The 21,321-nt window shown below is 44.0% G+C and overlaps 1 protein-coding gene across 1 annotated transcript in view; it reads right to left on the bottom strand.

Moving 5' to 3' along the window:
- The window catches only part of LOC117998806 (putative tetratricopeptide repeat protein 41), a 73,448-nt gene extending 52,472 nt beyond the window's left edge, over positions 1-20,976 (bottom strand). The window contains exons 1-5 of the mRNA XM_034987709.1: positions 20,059-20,976; positions 16,666-16,846; positions 12,731-12,945; positions 3,198-3,358; positions 103-544 (exon numbers count right to left, since the gene is read on the bottom strand). Of these exons, the coding sequence (XP_034843600.1) occupies positions 103-544; positions 3,198-3,358; positions 12,731-12,945; positions 16,666-16,846; positions 20,059-20,860 (1,801 nt within the window). The 5' untranslated portion in view covers positions 20,861-20,976. The remainder of the gene's footprint in view (positions 1-102; positions 545-3,197; positions 3,359-12,730; positions 12,946-16,665; positions 16,847-20,058) is intronic.
- Positions 20,977-21,321: the final 345 nt, after the last annotated feature.

Genomic DNA, 21,321 nt, shown 5'->3' with positions numbered 1-21,321 from the left:
TCTCTGAAAACTTTATCCTTAGACCCTCCTCCTCTGGGTCATCCACCATATATCTTTCTCCCCATGGGCTCCAGCTGGTTGTCAACACTGGCCAAGGCCTACCTTCTCCTGAAGCCATTGTGTCTGAATTGGCCCTTTTTGGTATGAAAGTCCAGCTATAGTCTTCAATCCAGCGTTTCAGAACCAATTCCCAGAGCTCCTGAATGGAGACCACCTCCAAGTACTCCTTCAGACACTGATACTCATCTCGGTAGATTCTACATTCTCTCAGCTCATTTGCTAGGATTGTGAGTTTTAAAGGGTTCAGGTGCGTTCTTTTCCTCAAAGTGTGTTTGCTCTGTCGGAGCGGATCTTTGTTGGGAATGAAGAGATACTGTTGAAAGATGTTTAGTTTCACTTCTTCGTCTCCTACGCTCAGGAGCTCCACTGTCCTCACATCTGGGCGGGCACACAGCGACTTGTATGACAGGCTGGAGGAGACAGTGCTCATGATAAATTTGCAATGAGGAGGCAGTAAGCATGGCAGCCAAGAGAAATCTTTTACCTGATGGAGAAAGTCAAAGACATTGGGAATCTTTAAAGACTTTAAAACTACTTTGCTGATGGTTTTTAAACTTAGAGTAGCTGGAATAGAGGGAGTAGGTACAGCGTAAAGGCTGGGGTTAAGGTTATTAACAGTAAGTTGGATAGCAAACAATATGGTGATTAAGAAAATACCCACTCTCACCCCACAGAACTGTATTTGACTGACTCATCCATCTATTTCGAATTTGATAGTACAAATATGACCTCTAAAAAGAGATTCCTACAAACAAGTGATTCGACAAATCATGGGCTTCTGAAGAATGACCTACAGTGATGGCCAAAGGAAACCTAACGGTACCAACTGAACCATTTGACTGAAAAAGAGAACACTGTTTTATGCTGAAGAATCGTTGCTTTATACCGCAATACTATCGTAAGTAAATGGCTTTATTTCGGAATAAAATAAACACCTAATCAGATCTTTTTAGATTCCTTTAACAGCTTTTCCCACCCCTCGCAACTACCATAATAATAATAAGAGCAACTATCAAACGCTGACCACTTACTCTGAGCCTGGCACCGTGTGGAATGTGTCTTCAGGTACTAACTGTATTAGTTAAAGATTTTCATTTTTTGTCTCTTCTGATAGTTTGCCATCTCTCAGGGGCCTTACAGATCCGGGAGAAACTGCTCCTCCCAAGACAAGTTAATTCCTGGGGGTGATGGACAGCTTGCCTGGAACATGCCTGTCGTGTGCAGACCAGCCAATCCAAGACCACGCCCCCACCCGCCTTCCAATCTACCCCTCACTCACCAACCCAGTATTTCTTTTTTTTTTTTTTTAAAGATTTTATTTATTTGACAGAGAGAGACACAACGAGAGAGGGAACACAAGCAGCGGGAGTGAGAGAGGGAGAAGCAGGCTTCCCGTGGAGCAGGGAGCCCGATGCGGGGCTCGATCCCAGGACCCTGGGATCATGACCCGAGCTGAAGGCAGACGCTTAACGACTGAGCCACCCAGGCACCCCACCAACCCAGTATTTCCCTGACCTACATCATCCCAGGGCCGGGGACCAGACAACCAGGGACAGTCCCTATGCCACAAAGCCTGCTGGAATTGTACAAACTAGCCAATCCTGAATGGTTTACTCTGCCTTTCCCAAGGGAACCCCCATAAAGGCTTTGGCCTGGGCCTTCTCCTGGCTCCTATCTTCTGCCTCCTAGCCACCGTGATACTCCCCCCGGGGCCCTGTATGACATGGTGTGTCTCCCTGTCTTAGGAAATATAAGTCATAATTTCTTTCAATGGCCCTGGCTTCTCCATGTTGTCACTCAGTCATCCTCCTATAAATCAAATCCCAGGTATAATTTTAATACACCAACTCATTGAGTCCTCCTAACAACCCTCTCAATAGGCAGAGGAGGAAACTGCAAAACAGAGGGGCTAAATGTCATATCTAATTCATTCTGATAGTACGCAGCAGAGCTGGGGTTGAAACCAAGGGTCTGGCTCCCCAGGCAGTCTCCTAACCACTGCACCACACTGGGGCAGGTAACAGCCCACAGGGTCCCTCCTCCTCCCACAGAGCTCCGCCTGGAGCCCTTCTTCCAGGGAGCCCTCCCCGAAGGCCACATCCCTTCCTTAGAAGCTCTCACAACACTGTATACTGATCCTTGGCAGCCCTTGTCACAGTTGCAATCTTATGCTTGTTTGTGTAATCGCATCATTAACATCTGCCATCCCCTGCTAGAATGAAAGTCCCATTTGTTTGCAGGGACCCTGTCGGACTCTGCTTACAGTGCTTTTCCCATTGATGGTGCTTGCTGTGTATTAAATTAAGAAGCGGATTACAAAATAATACGGTGTGTAACTTCATTGACATAAGCATCAATGAGTATGTACAGACATCCATAGAAAAAAGAAGGCTAGACTCCCAAATGCTGAGCAGTGGTGAGACTATGAGTATACTTAATTTTCTGTGTTCTTGTTCTTTATCATATTCTCTATAAGAAACATAGATTACTTACATAATTTACAAGTCCATGTGTTTTTAGGTTTTAGAGAAAATGCTTCACAAAGTAATGGCTGATACTAAGGTGTATTAGAGGTTCCACAGATGCAATATCACCTCCAACAGGATAAAAACTACAGAGCAACCAATTTGGTATGTGCAAAATCAGTGTAGATGAGGCAGATCAAAATATACAATATAAAGAAAATATTAGGGGCCCAACAAATGCTTGGTAAAAGTATAAAATAGGGAGGCAGGGGGCAGAACCAGGCGGGAGTAAAGGCCACAGTTTCTAGAACCAGACTGCCCACATCTGAATTCTGAGTCTACCACCATCTTCAGATGTCCTATAAAGCCACCTAATATCTCCACACTCCGTTCCCTCTGTGTAAACAGGGACGATGATCACAGTCTCTCTTTCATAGGCTTCTTCTGAGAATTCTATCCGTTGATATTTCTAAAGTTCCTAGAAGGGTGCCTGGCCCACAGTAAGTGCCACCACAGAAGTATTTGTTCAAGGAAATGGAGAGCAGTAAACATAAGCAATGCTGGCTGTAGCTATAGATAATGCAATGGAAAGATGTTACGGACATTCTAAATTATGGGGTATTCTTTTTATAAAACAGCAATAAAATAGGCATTATTTTTAAAAGAGATTACCTTCTGTCCTGAAATCCCATAAATGCCAATCAATTCTTCAATTCCATCCAGGACAAGTATACATGGCTTTAAACTGATGGAAGCAATGAAGACTTCCACAAGAAGTGGAAAGACCAACGCATTTGAGTCTTCGTTAAGAAGATCAGTTTCAAGCTGACTACCTAGAGCACAGGAATTTGCTCAAATTAGGCGAAAATGTTTCCATCACTGCTAGAATATGTTAATGGGATGGGGAGGCGGAAGGGGCTGGGAACAATGAGTGCTATTCACAGCTGTACAGCTGACACGTATAGGTATATGTGTGATTAGCAGCCTAAAAATATTCAACCCAAAAGGGATAATGATATTTACCACCAGATGTCTCCTATACATTTTCAGGATTTTATATAAAAAAATATTTTGTATGATCCAAAGCATTACTCTTGTTCTCCAAAATGCAAAAATAGATCATGTTACAAAGAGTTGGATGGGGAGGAAGAGAAGTCTACATGGTCTGTGAAGTTTCTGCAGCTCTGTAACGTCAGGGGGCTCTCTAGGGGCCTCAGCCACCACCGCCGGGTGGTCCTCCCCCCTGGCGCCTAGACTCTTCGCTCCTTGCCCACATTAAACCTGACATAACCAATCCTAAATTACTCTACCCACAATATTGGACCCCAGACCTTGGATTCTGGAAATTATCAGGGAGAATTAGGTAACGAACCAGCAAAGGGTATAGGATGTAATACGAGGACCACTTTCAAACTCTGGTTAAGTGACATTGTAGTAGCGACACAAAATTGTAATCAGCTACCTAATACTCTTTTTTTTTTTAAGATTTATTCATTTATTTTAGAGAGAGAGAATGCATGTCCTGGGGATGGGGGGTGGGGGGGAGCAGAGGGAGAGAGAGAGAATCTTGAGCAGGTTCCATGCCTAGCCTGGAGCCCAAAACGGGGCTCGATCTCATGATCCGAGATCACAACCTGAGCCAAAACCAAGAGTCTGACGCTCAACCAACTGAACCACCCAGGCGCCCCTCAACTACCTAATATTCTAAGGATATTTTACTACATACAACTTTGATCTTGCTTTTATTTTTCAAAGGCAACGTTTCCCATAGAAATTTAGGCATATTAGAATCTAGAAAACCAAGTTATGTAAAGAAGCTTTAATGGATTTAGTCTCTCAGATGCATTAAGATTCTGTTAGAAGCATTGAGAATAATTATGTTTAACAACTACTTACTGGCTGCCTGTTATGCTGTGCTAGCTGCCAAGAGGAGATAAAATGATCTGTAAGATAAAGTCAAGGAGTTAAGGGAAGTGAAAATGGGTTCTGTACAGAAATAATCACGTTTGAAGGCAGAATATGAGTCTGAAGTTTACTGGAGTTTGATGCAGAACCATCACAATAAGGAAAAGTTTCGTGCAGAAGACATTTGAGATGAGCCTTGAAGAGTGCACAGGTAGAGATGAGGGCAAGGGTATATCAAGCAAGACAAGGCAGAGGTGAAGGTCTGGAGGAAGGAAAGTACATGAACAGTCAAAAAACAGGAAGTTGATTAGAGCAGTGGAACTCAACAGGGGAAGCCCGGGGATTCTAGACGTCCTACAACACAGGACATTCACGCACAATGACGCTGTGTCCTGGGGTCTACCTGACTTCCAAATGTTCTGTCAGTCACATTGGGGCGGGGGGGGGGGGGGGGGGAACCTTACTAATTACTTCACCTAGAAACCAACTCCATTTTCATGTAAACGCAAAGTAATTTGCACAGATTTAAAACACATAGAATTTGGGCGCCTGGGTGGCTCAGTTGGTTAAGCGACTGCCTTCGGCTCAGGTCATGATCCTGGAGTCCCTGGATCGAGTCCCGCATCGGGCTCCCTGCTCGGCGGGGAGTCTGCTTCGTCCTCTGACCCTATCCCCTCTCATGCGTTCTCTCTCTCTCATTCTCTCTCTCTCAAATAAATAAATAAAATCTTTAAAAAAATAAAAAATAAAATAAAACACATAGAATTTTCTAGGAATACAACTACCATATAAAGTGATGGAAGATTATATATTGCTTCGTCTAAAATGATACCAAGATTTGTTCGCCACTTCAGAAAATCCTAGCCCTGATAGGAATATTGCTCATAATGCTTGAACCTTGAATATAACACACCAGTGCCAGTCTGTGCTAACCGCTATCATTTCCATGGTCATTTTCCATAGAGAGGCAGGCACCTGCCTACTCCACTGTGGCCTCCGCTGAAACCATGTCTGAGCGTTTACATATTGAAAAACATGTTATTTTATAATAAATTACTTTATCTTTCTCCTTTACATTGTAGTAGAGGGTATTGTGTGTCTTCTTGTTATTGAGGTAGAAATTACATATAGTATTACATTAGTTTCAGGCGTACAACATAATGATTCGATATTTGTATACACTACAAAATGATCACCACCGTAAGTCTAGTGACCACCCAGCACCACATAGATACAAAAACATTTTTTTCAGGGCATCTGGCTGGCTCAGTCGTAGGGTATACGACTCTTAATTTCAGGGTTGTGAGTTCAAACCCCATGTTGGGCATGGAGCCTACTTAAAATTTTTTTTAAAAAAGAATTAAAAAAAAATTTTTTTTCTTGTGATAGGAACTTTTAAGATGTACTCTTACCCACTTTGAAATATGTAGTACAGGATTATTAACTATAGTCACCATGCTATACATAACATCATCGGGACTTACCTATCTTACAACTGGACATACTGATTTTTAAAGATATTTTTGTATTAGCAAATGACCATAAAATTAATGACTTGAAGGTTATATATGAATGTGAGACATAAAGGAGGAGAAGGAATCAAAAAAGATAGGGGCACCTCTCTGGCTCAGTCAGCGGAGCGTGCAACTCTTGGTCTCGGGGTCATGAATCCAAATCCCATGCTGGGTGTAGAGATTACTTAAAAAAGAATAAAATCTTAAAAAAAAAAGATGATTTGTGCTTGTGTCACACAATAAAAAATATTTTTCAAGAGCCGGAAGAGCACAATTCATCTTGGTGCTTCATCCTTTCAGTTTTTCGGAAGTTTTTTTCCCCCAAATTTTTAAAGTATGGGCAATATCGAGACTTCAGGCCTTAAGTAACTGAAGTTTAGAGCAGGAGGATTCTGGAAATCATGTAGTCTAGTCCAAATCCTCATTTTGTAGGTAAGGAAACAGGCCTAGGAAGGTGAAGAAACTTGAACACAAATCAGTGGGAGCCTTAAAAACACCGATTGGGCTAATAGTTTTCTTGCAAACAACACACCATCATTTAAAGATTACTCCATTTGAGTTTTCAGGCTGTGTGGGTCACCACCAGTGTGTACGATTCACCAGCACTCATATGTGGAAGGCATGCACTGCTCACCTCTTGCATGAAGCTGGTACAGAGGCTAAGTGACAAAACGGAGGTGAATGAACCTCAGAAAATACACACAGCCTAACAATCATAAAGCATAATATTACTCAGAATAATCAGCAAAAAAATAATCCCAGACAAAAAAAGGAAAAAAAAAACCCTCAAGGAAGATACTTACAGATTGAGATCTATGTACACAAAGGAAAGCACTGGTTCAGTGTTTTTAAAATCCCATTTGGGGTAATTTGAATTATTTTTCCTCAAAATAATATTGAAGATAGTCAGAATTACTAGCAGTGGAAAATGATCCTAAATATGTCTCTTTATTCTGTTAGGGCCAAACTGTCTCTACTCAACGACAGTGGCCTATTGCCTAATTTAAATAGTAACATCTCAAATGTTCAAAGACCCAGTCAGGATAGGTAAATTTATGGGGAGAGAAAAGAAGTCAATTGATAGAATTTCAAAATACCTTGTAACAAAATGACTTAGTGATTGACTGATTTTTTTCAGTTTTGGGCAGTGTTATCTCTTGCCATTCAATAAGGATTTATTGAGAAACTTCCGTATTAGGCCCTGTGTCAGGCACAGAGTGGGACAATGTCCAATAAAATAGACATGGCTCAAACACATGTTATTTTTGATGTCGTTTATATGCATGAGTATGTTTTTATTATTTTTAAGCTAAGCTTTTTGTCTTACTTGTTTGAAAAAATGAACTTCTCTGTGCCACAGTAAGAAAAAAAAAAAAATAGACACGGTTCCCTGCACTCCCAGGACTATAAAGGGATACAGTAACACAAATAATGACAGGACCATGTATAAGTCATGCGGGACCAGGACAACAAGCTCACAGTCCTTGAAGGGAGACACCCACATAAACTAAAATACAATGGGACTGGGGCTATCCTTGCCACTTGACAGTTGGAGGTGAAGGAGAGAGGCATCCATCAGGCTCTCTTATTGAGAGGGTGCTCTTTATTATTTTTTTAAAGATTTTATTTTGAAGTACTCTCTACACCCAACATGGGGCTCGAACCCATGACCCCGAGATCAAGAATCACATGTTCCACCGGCTGAGCCAGCCAGGTGCCCCAAGAGGGTGCTCTTTAAAATAGGGCTGGGGCGCCTGGGTGGCTCAGTTGTTAAGCAACTGCCTTCGGCTTGGGTCATGATGCTGGGGTCCTGGGATCGAGCCCCACATCGGGCTCCCTGCTCTGCGGGAAGCCTGCTTCTCCCTCTCCCACTCCCCCTGCTTGTGTTCCCTCTCTCGCTGTGTCTCTGTCAAATAAATAAATAAATAATCTTTTTTAAAAAGTAGAGCTTAAGGGAGGAGAAGGATTTCAACTGACCTGAGAAAAGGGAGGGGCCTTCCAGTAGAAGGGAACGGAAACGGACAGACAAGGAGGGACCGAAGTGACTAGCTGCTCCAGGGAGACCAAACCCATGGTGCAAAAGGCCAGAGACCCTGGTGAAGGCAGCCGGGCCTAGGGCACAAGGCTTGGCAAGCCCTGCCAAGAAGTCCTGTTAGTATTTCTGCTCATTCCACATCACTGATTTGAGGGCAGACTCTCCTGGGAACTGATGCTACGAGAGGACCCCAATGGAAATCATTCAGAAGAGGAAGTGTCCCTCTGTTGGTTCAAGGAGGCAAGACAGGGCAGTAATGAGGACGAGGGGCCTGGAGCTGGGCAAAGACCTGGTCTGAAGCCCTGCTCTGCCCACACATAGCTGCGTGAGCCAGCCACTCTGAGCCCATCTCTTTATCTGGGGCGAGAATGCTGGATGCTGACAGCATTAAATAAGATGCTGATAAAGCCCTTAGCACAGAGCCCGGCACTCAGAAAGCCAGTTCAGAAATGGAACTCATTGTTCTTCGGGCTGCCGCCGGGCTCTGGGGGTAACAAGGCGAGGAAACACGTAAATAAGAAAGTCAGTGGCTCTCTCCTGACCTTCTGTGAAGCGTGTCACAGAAAGAACATCAGCAGCCTGTGAGGCAGGCGAGGGGCGTGGGAGTGGGGAGAGTGGACTCCAGCCCCTTCTTTTTTTTTTTTTTAAAGGTTGGAAGTCTTTTTCTTTTTTTTTTTTTTAATTTGACAGAGAGAGACACAGCGAGAAAGGGAACACAAGCAGGGGGAGTGGGAGAGGGAGAAGCAGGATTCCCGCTAGGGAGCCCGAGGCGGGGTCCTGGGATCATGACCTGAGCAGAAGGCAGACGCTTAACGACTGAGCCACCCAGGCGCCCCACTCCAGGCCCTTCTATCTGCAAGATCCCTCTACCCAGGCAGGCAGGGGTGAGGCCAGAGGAGCAGAAATGCGAGCTGCGCAGGGGGGCGTCCCGGTGTCCCTTCTAGGGAGGGCGCCCGCAGGAGCTGTGGCTGTACCCCGCCGAGGGGACCTCAGCCCGCAGGGAACGGCTCTGCAAGGAAGCCGAATGTGCTCCAGGCACTTGACCTCCGGGCCGGCTGTGTTCTCAGCAGCAGCGCCTCCTCTTCGCCCACACCCACCTGACACTGGCGAAACCCAGCTTCCTGGCTCCCGCGGCCAAGCTGCGGTGCTTCCCCTCAGCCTCCTCCCGGCTGTGGCTGTGGCTCTCCTGCATTGCCTGCCCCCCCCCCCCCAGTCTAGCTAATGAACAGAAGTTTCTTGTTTCCCTTAGCAGGCCCCCGCCCTCTGCCTCTTTCTCTAGCTCAGTGAGGAATAACAATAATAATCACAACAACAATCATACCAACAGCAACCGTGTGCCAGGGACTCTTTTAAGTCCTTTATCTGTAGTATCTCTACTCCTCACACAGCTTTATGTACACACTGTTAGTCCCACCCCTATCTTGCAGATGAGAAATCGGGGCGGACGTCGCTTAAGCAAACTGCCCAAGAGCACACAGCTAGTAAGTAGCAGGGCCAGGATGGAAGATGCAGGTGGGCCAAGAGCAGAAGCCCAGCCCCTGCCCTTGGCCCCCTGCTGTTAATGAGGTGGGGGTATCCTTTGAGGGACACAAGGTGTCGCCTGAGTGTTTGCTATTCACAGGCTGTTCCTGAATTGATTCTACTTTGTCAGCTTCAAGATCTGTTTGTTTTGAAGACAGCAGCTGTTTTTATCAGGAGCTTTCGGTACCTAAAACCACACTCATTAAAATCACAATTCACTTTGGGAATAAAATCATAATTGGGCACGTTCGGTAGAGTTCATCTCCTCCGCCTGGCCAGACTGAACCCCCTTGGGCTGTGGCTGAGCAGGATCAGTGGTTGTCTTCTAGAACCAGTCATACCTGCTGCTACTGATTTTGATTTTACCCACATTACATGCCCTGAGAAATGCAACCGCAGAGAACTCATGCCCACGTGTTTACCCTATTTACTCACGGACACACACACGCACACATACACACTCACACAAAGGAGCTCAAATATCTGTCCCATCATATAGAGATAATACACATCCATCGAAACTCATTCTGAGCCCCACATACACACTCAATACCCAAATGCACGTTTGGCTACAAGCCCCACAGGAGAAGGGATGAGCTCCCCAAAGCACGTGGGGTCAGACATGCAAATACACAGCAGACACCCATTAATAATAATAGCTGCTATTTATCAGTGCTTACTCTATGCCAAGCACTGTGCTAAGTGTCTTTATTTTTCATACTTTACCTTAATCTTCTCAACTACCTAAAAGACATTTCTTTTATTATCCACATTTTACAAACTGGGAACATGGAGCCACAGAGAGTTAAAATAACTCACCGAAGCTCATACGGCTAATAAGTAGCAGTCGGACTCTCAAACCACTCCTAGAACAGAGGTAGATCCCACACAATTGTTATCATTCCCCATAGACACCTTGTATCTTAACTAAATCTCATCCAAAGCAGAACTCTTGATTCCCCTCAAAACCTGCTGTCCCCACCCCACTGATAATGCCCCATCTCAGTACACAGCCCTCACCATCTATCTAGCTTCCCAAAGCTGTCCTCAACTCCTCCTGTCCTTCAAGCCCCACATGCAATTCCTCAGGAGACTCTCAGTCCAGCGAAAGCCCTCCACCTCCTCTGCTCCTGCCCTCCCCAAGCCCCCGTCATCGTTTGCTTGGACCACTGCAGTAGCCTCTAACAAGCCTCCATACTTGCTCCCCTACATCCATTTTCCATACATCAGACTGACTTTAATCTTTTCAAAATATCAATCATATCGTATCATTCCCCTGGTTAAGATCCCCCATTGGCCTCCCACTGTACTCAACAGAATTTGACCTAATATTCTGTGCAACAAAGCCCAGACCCAAAGTGGCCTGGCCTTCACCTCCTGCCAGTCACACTGGCCTGCTTTCCTTTCTAACTCACCTTTGTTTCTGGCTTAGGACCTGTATTACCTTAACTGTTCTCTCCACCTGGAATGTTCTAATCTCCACATGGCTAGCTCCTCCTTGTCCATGAGATCTTCACAGAGTATAGCAGAGATAGCTACTTGTCCTGCAAAAGTCCACACTCCCCCTTCCAGGGTGGGGTTAGCTTTCTGTCCCCACTTGACTCCCAGTGTGGCCATGTGGGCCCACGGTGGCCAAGTTCCTGCCAAAAGAATGGCAGGGGAAGTGATCTGGATCGCCGCCAGGCCAAGGCATTAAAGGAACGGGTGTGCCTTCCCCCCCCCCTTTTTCCTCTTCCTCTAGCCAAAGGCAGAGGACTCCAAGGCTCTAGGGGATGACACAGCCTCAAAATGGAAAAGGCCTATGTCCCCAAATCATCACATGGAAGAAAGCCACTTGTTACCTAACTTAAGAACCCCTTACTGGATTGTTCCATGAGTGAGAAATAGACTTCATTCAAGAAGCCACTGAAATGGGACTTAGTTGTCACCACAGCTAGAGTTATTCTAATACAGAGACGCAGCCCTGGACCACTCAACCTAACTAGCACCCTGTCACCTTATCACATCACTCTGCATGGTGTTTATCACTATTTGTTTCTTGTTTATTTGTTATCTGCCTTTCTCAACTAGAACATCATATCTGTGGGAGCCATGACCTTATTCTCCTGAGGTGGACATCCCAGAACCCAGGGAAGTAAGTGTCTGGCACAGAAGAAGCAACCAATAAATACTCAGCAATGGGTGACTGAATGAGCACGTGAGTAAATGAACATGCTCAAGAAACAGTTACGGAGGGCGCCTGGGTGGCTCAGTTGGTTAAGCGACTGCCTTCGGCTCAGGTCATGATCCTGGAGTCCCGGGATCGAGTCCCGCATCGGGCTCCCTGCTCGGCAGGGAGCCTGCTTCTCCCTCTGACCCTCCCCCCTCTCATGTGCTCCCTCTCATTCTCTCTCTCTCAAATAAATAAATCTTTTTTTTTAAAGATTTTATTTATTTATTTGAGACAGAGAGAATGAGAGAGACATAGAGTACATGATTGGGGGGAGGGTCAGAGGGAGAAGCAGGCTCCCTGCCGAGCAGGGAGCCCGATGTGGGACTCGATCCCGGGACTCCAGGATCATGACCTGAGCCGAAGGCAGTCGCTTAACCAACTGAGCCACCCAGGCGCCCCAATAAATAAAATCTTTAAAAAAAAAAAAAAGAAAAGAAACAGTTACGGAGTCCAATAGGAGGAGCAATACTTGGGAGGCACATCCTGCCATGGAGGCCTTGCACTTGTCTCCCTTGGCTGGAATGAAATCCCTGAGATACCTGCTTGGCGCCCTCTTTCAGGTATGTATTCAAAGGTCCCTTTCTCAGTGAGGCTTCCCCAGGCCACCCTTTTCAAACCCTAACCGTTCTGACACACACCACACACTACCTCCCTTCTGGCTCTTATTTTTCTTCCTAGAACTTACCATCCAACCTTCTGTATTAGGTTTTTAGTTGGCGAACTCGTTGTCTCACTCACCCCAATAACATAAAAACACCATGAGGGTAAGGACTTTTGTTCCTTTTGTTCACTCTTGCATCCCCACTGCCTAGTGCCCTGGCACATAAAGGTACTCAATTAATATTTGGTCAAAGAAGGAAGTACGAAAAGAAAGAAGGAAATTGAACTCTGGGAGGGGAAGAGGTGGGAGACAATACAGCGTTTACACCGGAACAAGAGGAAATCAGCTGTAGGAACAGCAGACAGAATATCTAATCTCTAACAAAATTCACCAAAGTTAAAGGCTTGATTCCAGTACCATAGTTTTTGTACTGTAACTCTGTGATGAAGTAATGTATCACGGACATGATGTCACTGCTTTCACAAGTGCTGCCCACAAAATGAGGGATCATCAACATGCTGGGGTATTTCTTTTTGAAATAATTCACCCAGTTGGCGATCAGAGTAGACTTCCCACAACCACGTTCTCCAGACAAGAGCAAAATAGACTTGTAAACTGGAAGAGGATTTATTCTGAAAAAAATAAAAGGGTAAAATGTAGTCAAGAATATTTACGAAGGAAGGGAGGGAGGGAGGAAGGGAGAAAAAATTGTCCTGCATCTCTCTCTAAGAGATATGAAATTATAGTCTCAACTTTGGCCTCACTTGGCTCCAAGTAAGTTATTTGCCCTCTGGGCTTTCGCTCTGTCCTATGTAAAATTAGAACAGTCGAGAGATGGTAACCTTAGAAGGCCCTTCCAGCTACACAGATCCTAGGGCTGTCCAATGTTAACCTGGAGTTCATCAAGGGCCCAACCTGCCCAAAGGCCCAGGGAGGGAGACTCTCCACAGCAGTCCACCGCCCTTGTATCTGCCCTGCTTATCCATAACTTCCTGAGGTCATAGCCACCATCGCCAGACTGGCCCTCCATATAACATCATATCAGGAGAGAATAAAAAATAGAAGCATTCATATGCCAGGGATTCCCATTAATCCTGATTCCCATGACATTGGAAATTACCACGACTATTAGTAACTCACTAAGACGTAGCCTGCTCCTCTACCAGAGTGTTGCGGCCCTGCAGAATTGTACTGCAGAAATGTGATTTCTCTGAACTGGCGTGAGCACACTATAACCCGTCCTGTTGCTTAACTTTGGCGGTGAAGAACTCCCAGATATGCAGAGGATTCCCAGGTCCACTGGTATCATTACAGACAGACTCCAACCCTGTTCCTCACACATTTGTGATTTAATAAATATGTGCCTCGTGATTTTTTTATGGATGGAAGTTCCACGGAGGCAGTTACCAGGCTTACCTCACTCGTTATTAGCTTGTGACTGGCACAGTAACTGATCATAAATTGTTGAATGAGTGAATGAAATCAAATAAATAAGCCTGACATTCGGGTTCAGCAAAGGAAGAGGATCAGTCTGAAGATCATTAAAATAGGAAATCTAAAGAAGGTTAGGATCATTAAATAGAAATTCTCCATAAGAATTCCACCTCCAGGGGCACCTGGTGGCTCAGATAGTTAAGTGTCTGCCTTCGGCTCAGGTCATGATCTCAGGGTCCTGGAATCGAGTCCCGCGTCAGGCTCCCTGCTCAGCGGGGAGCCTCCTTCTCCCTCTGCCTCTCTCTCTCTCATGAATAAATAAAAAAAAATCTTAAAAAAAAAAAAAAAAAGAGGGGCGCCTGGGTGGCTCAGTCATTAAGCATCTGCCTTCGGCTCAGGTCATGATCCCAGGGTTCTGGGATCGAGCCCCGCATCAGGCTCCCTGCTCTGCAGGAGGCCTGCTTCTCCCTCTCCCACTCCCCCTGCTTGTGTTCCCTCTCTCGCTGTCTTTCTCTGTCAAATAAATAAATAAAATCTTAAAAAAAAAAAAGCAACTTGCTACTTTTCTAAACAATATCTTAGAAGAGTCAACCTTTAAAAAAAAAAAAAGAATTCCACCTCCATTATTATGAATTAGGAGTCAGTGTGTTACTGCTTTAATTGCATTGCCATCAAATTTGAATGGCAGAATCTGATTTTGTGTCCTACCTCCACCTTTGCCCTCTTTTGGTCTCTCCTCAGCCAAGCAGACAGAGTTTGCTTGTCAAAATACATGACATATGTCACTGCTCTGTGGTAAAAGTAGTAAAAAGCCCAAGTCCTTACAATGACCCATGAGACTAGACAAGACCCACACACCCCCCATCCATTACATGTCCACCCTCATTCCCTACCGCCCTCCCTACAGCCCTGACTTCCTTCCAGCTCCCTGGCCTCCCTGCCATTCCTCCAGCCTCGGGACCTCTGTGCGTGCTATTCCCTCTGTCTGGAATGCTTGTCCAATCCATATTTGCATAGCTTGCTCCCTCACCTGCTTCCAGTAGTTAGCCAAAGGCCACTTCTACCAGATAGCCTATTCCCTTTCAAGGTTTTATATTTTGCTCCATAGCGCACTAAAGGCATTGAACCCATTATATGTTTTCCATATTTGCCATGTTTGTTGCCTAGCTCCATAATGTAAGCTCTGTGGAGGCAGGGGTTTTTGTCTCTTTGTCCACTGCTACATTCCCTGTGTCTAGGACACTCCTTGGCTCTTGGCAGGTAAAACCAACGAAGGAAAAATACAAATAAAATACATCCACATAATTAGGCTAGGGTCTGAATGATTTCTTCTTAAGAACAAATAGAAAATGAAAACATTGCAAAGCAATCTGTGCTTATTGTTCTAGATGGTCAGTTGTTAAGACAATGTTTTGAAACTTCAAAAGAACACCCCTTTCTGTTACCTATACATGTGATTCAGGAACTTACAGTATAAAGTATTGTTTCCAAATGGCAAAGCCCTGTTTCCACACAGCTAATTTCAAAGGACTTGTTTCATTATTATACTTAATTGGGCACATTTGGACTCGTTTCATTGCAATAAAAATCATCAAATTTCTCATCTACTCTGAAATACTCAAATTATAACCTACGTGAGATTTAATTCACATACCAAAATCTCACCATTTTACAGTGTACAACTCAGTGGTTTTTACTGTACTCACATGGTTATATAAATACCACCACCAATTCCAATTTCAGCACCCCCGAAAGAAACTCCAGACCCACCAGGAGTCATTTCCTGTTTCTCCTCTTCTCTCATACCCTGGCAGCCACTAACCTACTTTCTGTCTCTATGGATTCTGTCTCTATGGATTTGCCTATTCAAACCTAAGATTTTTTTTTAACACATGACCTATATACTCAAACCCCTGTTAAGTTTTAAAAGCCTTGCCCGAACTCCATGTTGTATTAACCAAATAACTCGTCTTCCTCTTGGCACGAGTTTCCGGAACCACAAAAATGTTGGTAGCTCTACACCTCAGTGGGCTAAAATGGTGGGTGCAGAGACTGGGGCAGAGGTGGTGGAGATGGTGGAGGGAGAGGGGCTGAGCCATCCCAGCCGCTGTGGTGGGTTTCTTTCAAAATACAAAACTCAGAAAATAAAGGAGATCTGTTGTAAGAAGAGGAGGAGGAGGAAGAGGAGGATGGAAGAAAGAAAACTATCTCAAGAATCTCCCTATTTCTACAGGTGAGACAGAGAGGGACACTGTAGACAACCCGAATCCTACTTCACGTCCCAGCCTTTTCCTGCCTGGAGGTGATGAACAGAGTATGCCACCGTGCCAGGTGGGGAGAGATATAGGGGTTTTGATGTGGAGGACACTGGATAAAACAATGAGTGCATATGTTGGGTAAGATAATTCAGTTCCATACACAAACACAAATAATAATGTGGCCCAGAGTAGGCAGTCAATGAGCATTAGCTGAATATCTTAATGTAATTAATAATGAGCTGATGATGTATGTGGAAGCTCTTTGTAAAATATACAACACTGTACAGATGCATTATTTATTTTTCCTGATCTAATTTCTTCTCCTTAAAGTCATTCCATCATTGTCAGGAATTACTTAGACCAACTGAGATCAGGGGTGGGCGGTGGGGAGGCAAGCTCTGCCCTCCAGAGTTTATAATCTCCTTGAGGAGACTAGAAGAAAGGAAATGAAACAGCCAGGAAAACTTTGCAAACGCAGAGTGATATCTGATAAGGAAATTCTAAACCAAGGGTGGCTTTTCAGGGGCCTCTCTTGCAGGAAAGGATGGGCATAGAAAAGGGGAGGTGGGGGAAGACAGTTGAAATTTGAGGGATCATATTCACTCAAGACAGGCTGTTTTGCTCAGGCCTAAAAAGGCTGGAGATTTCTTGATATCTTACCTGAGAATAGAGTCTAAACTGGAACCTGCTGCGGCACTGTTAAAATCAAATCCCACATCCTTTAAGGCAAATCTTTCCAAGATTTCGAAGGTTCTACTTGATTCCTTGGAAATAACAAACACTTGCTTGCACTTCTCAGTAAACTCTTCATGATAGAAACGTTCAAAGTTGTGCTTATAGTCTTTATAGACAAAAAAATAAGTTTTAGTACCTTAGATTTATTTCACATTTTCCATTACATATGGTTATTATAAATGCCCAGGAAGGTATCTCCCCTTCTGTATCCGTATCACCTTCTTTTTATGTTGGCACCATATTTCACAGCCCATTACGTATTGTAATGAAAGCAGACAATAGGCAAGTAATTTAATCTTCCTAAAGCTATTTGTATATGAAATCCTACGTAGGATTCTAAGTTATTTCTTGACCTCAGAATAACAAGCGCCCCCCCCCCAAAAAAATCAAAAACTGGATTTGCTAAATACATCTCCTCATCTTTTTTAGATTGGTATCTAAGTATGAAGTTACCTAATTCAATCTTGTGGCAAATGTATAAATGTCTATCCATGGCAGGGGTTGGGAGAACGGGGTGTATTTTTGGACAAGATGCCCTAATACAATGACAACCATGGTACAGATGTAATTCTGCCATTGGGCAAGTCCCTTAAACTCTCTGGTAAAATAAGGGGCAGGGCTAGATGCTTGGATCTCTGAGCGATTCCTTCTTGTTTCAATTTACTGTAATTCTAAACTCATAGTTTAATTAAAGTCAAGGTGTTCTGGACTGCCAAAATGCCCTTCTGTCTCTGAAGACACTTATATCCCCCAAGGTTTTGTTTTTGCTTTTAATGGAGGGAGGCTGTTATGCAAGAAAATGAACGCTAGGTAGGTTGACCTGGTAGGTTCCCAAGATACCCCTTGTGCCTCCACAGTTAACTGGGTTGCCCTCTGGTTCTGGTTAAAGCCAAATAGATCTGGAAGACCTACAGTCTGGCCAAAATCAGCTTCAAATTTCAAGATCTTAGAATTGGGAATGATCCCACAGTTGCCTGGGTCTCTTGAGATAAACCTGAACCTCACCCACTAAACTCAGTATCTTCAAGGACCTCAGAAGTGTTTCTATGTGTTAAGAGCATAAACCAATAGCTCTACATTGCCTTACAATAACCACCGGCTTCCCAAATGGCCTTTTGTTAACTGCCCCCCAACCCCATCAGATTTTGGAACTACCTGGGTGACTAAAGGGTAGCAAAAATACAGAAGAAAAATAATATAGCACTTCTAAAGCCTTTTTTATAATTCTGTAACTTCTAATTCACACATTTAGTCCACATATTATACATTCAAAACTTAAGTCTAAAGCAACCTAATTTTTCAATAACTAAAATCAAAGGCTAAGGAGAATACGATGGAGAAATACCTTTGTCTCTAACCCAAATACACAGACAGACTTGATTCTTGAGCACATTAGGAAATATTAATCTATAAATGCAGGTCAGATTGAGATTAGTCAAAGAAAATCACTATTAACCATATTTCAAGCTTTAGCCAAATGCATATATTCTTCCAGGACTCATTTGTTGCTATTCGTTTCATCAGCTATTTACTCTGTGCCTAATATGCGTCAGGCACTGTTTTTAGCTATTTTACACACATTATTACTCTCAAGGCGGCTAATGTTAACTCATTATGTAGAAGAAACTAAGGCTTACCAATATTGTCATTTGCTCAAGGTCACACACAGCTAGGAACTGAAAAACCTGAGATCGTGTGTGTCCTTAGACATTCTAAAACTCCAAGCTTATAGTAAATATTCAGAATATTTTTTGACACTCAACCACTCACCCTACCTAGTTTCCATAACAGCCCCAGATTACCATCCGGTATCCCACCTGTCCCAACTCTCAGTTCATGTTATTCCAGTGGGTCTGACTCCACCTCCAGCTCAAGGGGGCACATGACCCAGGATGAGCCAATCAGAGCATCACCTGGCACCAGTGATTAAGTCAGATACAAGCATATGGTCCCAGGCAGGCTAATCAGAGACAGAAAGACTCGATGCTCGGACTTTGAGCCACTTCTGCTGGACTTGAACATGCAGCTACTACAGCCATCTTCCTTCCACGATGGAGGAGCCACCGAATTGTGGCAATATCAGGAGAGCAGAGCCATGCTGAGAAATAGTAAGAAACCAGGGCAGGTAATATCTTTTGAGCCACTGGTTGAAACCTGAGCTGAACCAGACCTAATCCTAGGCTTTAAAGTTATATAAGCTAATAAATTCCCTTTTTTTAAAGCCAATTTGAGTCACCTGCAACCCAGAGATGATTGACACAATATTCTTTTCCAGGACTCCAAAAGGATTTGGCTTGTAGGCAGAGTTGATCGGCACCAGTGGGATTTCACCACCCGCCTCCCTCCCCACCAACACTGCATTCGAATGAGTTTAGGTGAGTCAACTCTGTCCGTTCAGTTCGCCGCAGATCCACCTGCTCCCTATCATAAGGACCATTGCCTACCTGGCCCCTGAAATCATTTGGGAATGCACCACCTGCTGTCACTTTGCAATCTCACATTCACTGGGCCCTTACAACAGTAATTCATAACCTTTTTTAGGTCACTGAAAAAGGTCACTCTCATTGAAAGGTCATTCTCACCTTTTGAGAATCTGATCAAAGACACAGGCCATCTTCTTACATTCTTATGCATGTAAACATACTATTTTTTATGTAATTTTAAGGGCACCACGGACCCCTCCCAAAGTCTGTCTAGGTGAAAAATCTCTGCCATACTCTAATATTGCTCTGCCATTTCTTTCTATGTGTCTACAAGACACTACTTTCAAAAATAAATGTAATCACTTCATTTAGAGGCAGAATGGCAAGCTGTGCTTCTCAGACTTTATGTGTATGCAACCCACCTGGTCATCTTATTAAAATGTAAACTCTTATTCAGTAGTTTTGGAATGCTTCTCTAACAAGCTCCTAGGTAATGCTGAGGCTGCCGGTCCACGGATTACTGAGTAGTAAGGGTGAATGATATTTAGCAGTATCCCTGACCTCCACCCCTTAAGATGCCAGGAGCACTCCCCCCAACTCTGCCACCAAAATGACTTCAGACGAGGCCAAATGTCCCGTAGGGGGACTGCCAGATATTTGAGGTCTTCTCCGAGCTCCTGGACTTCCTAAATAATCTTCCATGATCCTTTATTTGCTCTAATTTCCAGTTTCAAAAATCTTCAAGTGGAGAAATGTATGTTATAGAAATATGGTAACAATTTTAAATGCTTAGGGTATATTTTCAATCATTTCAAAAGTCCTCTTACAAGGAAGACATGCAAAACATATTAACTTTATGTTGATAATAGACTTAGCTATCTCCATAGTTACTCACCCATATTTTCAATCATTAAAGTGGCTGGGTAAAGTTGTTCTATCACAACTGACCAGTCCTTGAAAACCAGCTCACCCAACTCGTGGAGATCTTTATAAAATCGGACAGGGAGTCCTTTGCTAATAATCTTGGCCTTAAGTTTTCCGATCTTTAATTTTTCTTCGTCATTCAGAGAGCCTGAGGACAGCCTCTCTTTTTCCTCATCTAAAGTCTTCAGCAGCGTGGTTCCGGTCCTAAAGTAAAAATACTGAAATTGAGACTCATTCAGAAATGCTGCTTGGATGATCTCAAGCTCCGTCAAACTGTAGTTGGGACTCTCCAGGACCCAAGGATAACCATTTTTTGCAGCAACATAGAGATTCTGCTCTACTGTGGATAAACTTGACAAGTCAGTTGCTTTGGAGAACAGTAAAGGCACGTGCTCAGGGAGAAAGTCCCCATATGTCTGACCCAGCATGCAGATGAAAAAGGGAAAGCAGGTGTTCACATAGTCGAGACAGAGCTTCAGATACTGGGAGTGGAGACAAGAATGCTGTCTAAACAGGTTGGAGGATAAGGGTGGCGGGGCCATCAACGCCGGCCACCTCAGGTCTACGGCTTTGAAATATGTGCCCCGGGAATTGCAGAGTTCATTAAGCTGAGGAAATATGTAGTTTGCCAAAAAATCTCTGTCTTCTTGAAAGTCATTCAGAGTTGAGCAGATGTAAGGCTGAATGGGTTTCTGGAACTTTAAAACAAATTGGGCATACCTGTCTACATTTGCCTTCTGGCTTATTTCACTTTGCTCAGGGGATGACATCATGCTTAAAATATAACCATTTTCATCCTGGCATAGCTACCAACATCCGCTGCTTCTGAAACTTCCTCCTAATTATGTTAGCTGCGAACGCTCTGAGAACTTCCCCCAAAATGGTTTCTTTCTTATTGACCTGTGAAGGTGAGAGGTGTCAACCAACGGACAGGTCAGAGTTGAAAATCTAGTTTAAGACTGAAAAAGAAAAAAAACATTCATTTTAGGATTAAAGGAAGTTCCCATTTCTCCTCGTCTCCCTCAAAGCTTTTGCTGAGGAGCTGAGAACCACGAGGTGGGCAAGCACTGGACACAAGGCTCTCCCCCTTTCCCCAGCCTACCATTCCACCTTCCCAGTATTCCTTCCACCCACTGCTACTGCTGCTCCCTGTAAATCTGGAAATCCTGCAAGGGGACTTCCTGAGAGTGTGAAAAAGAAGACAAACCCAGAGAAGGATCCTCATGTGTCTAGG

This window comes from Mirounga leonina, unplaced genomic scaffold (assembly GCF_011800145.1).
Source record: "Mirounga leonina isolate KUSES-001 unplaced genomic scaffold, KU_Mleo_1.0 Mir_418, whole genome shotgun sequence".
NCBI classification, from domain to species: Eukaryota; Metazoa; Chordata; class Mammalia; order Carnivora; family Phocidae; genus Mirounga; species Mirounga leonina.
This window is presented reverse-complemented; position numbering and strand designations above follow the sequence as displayed.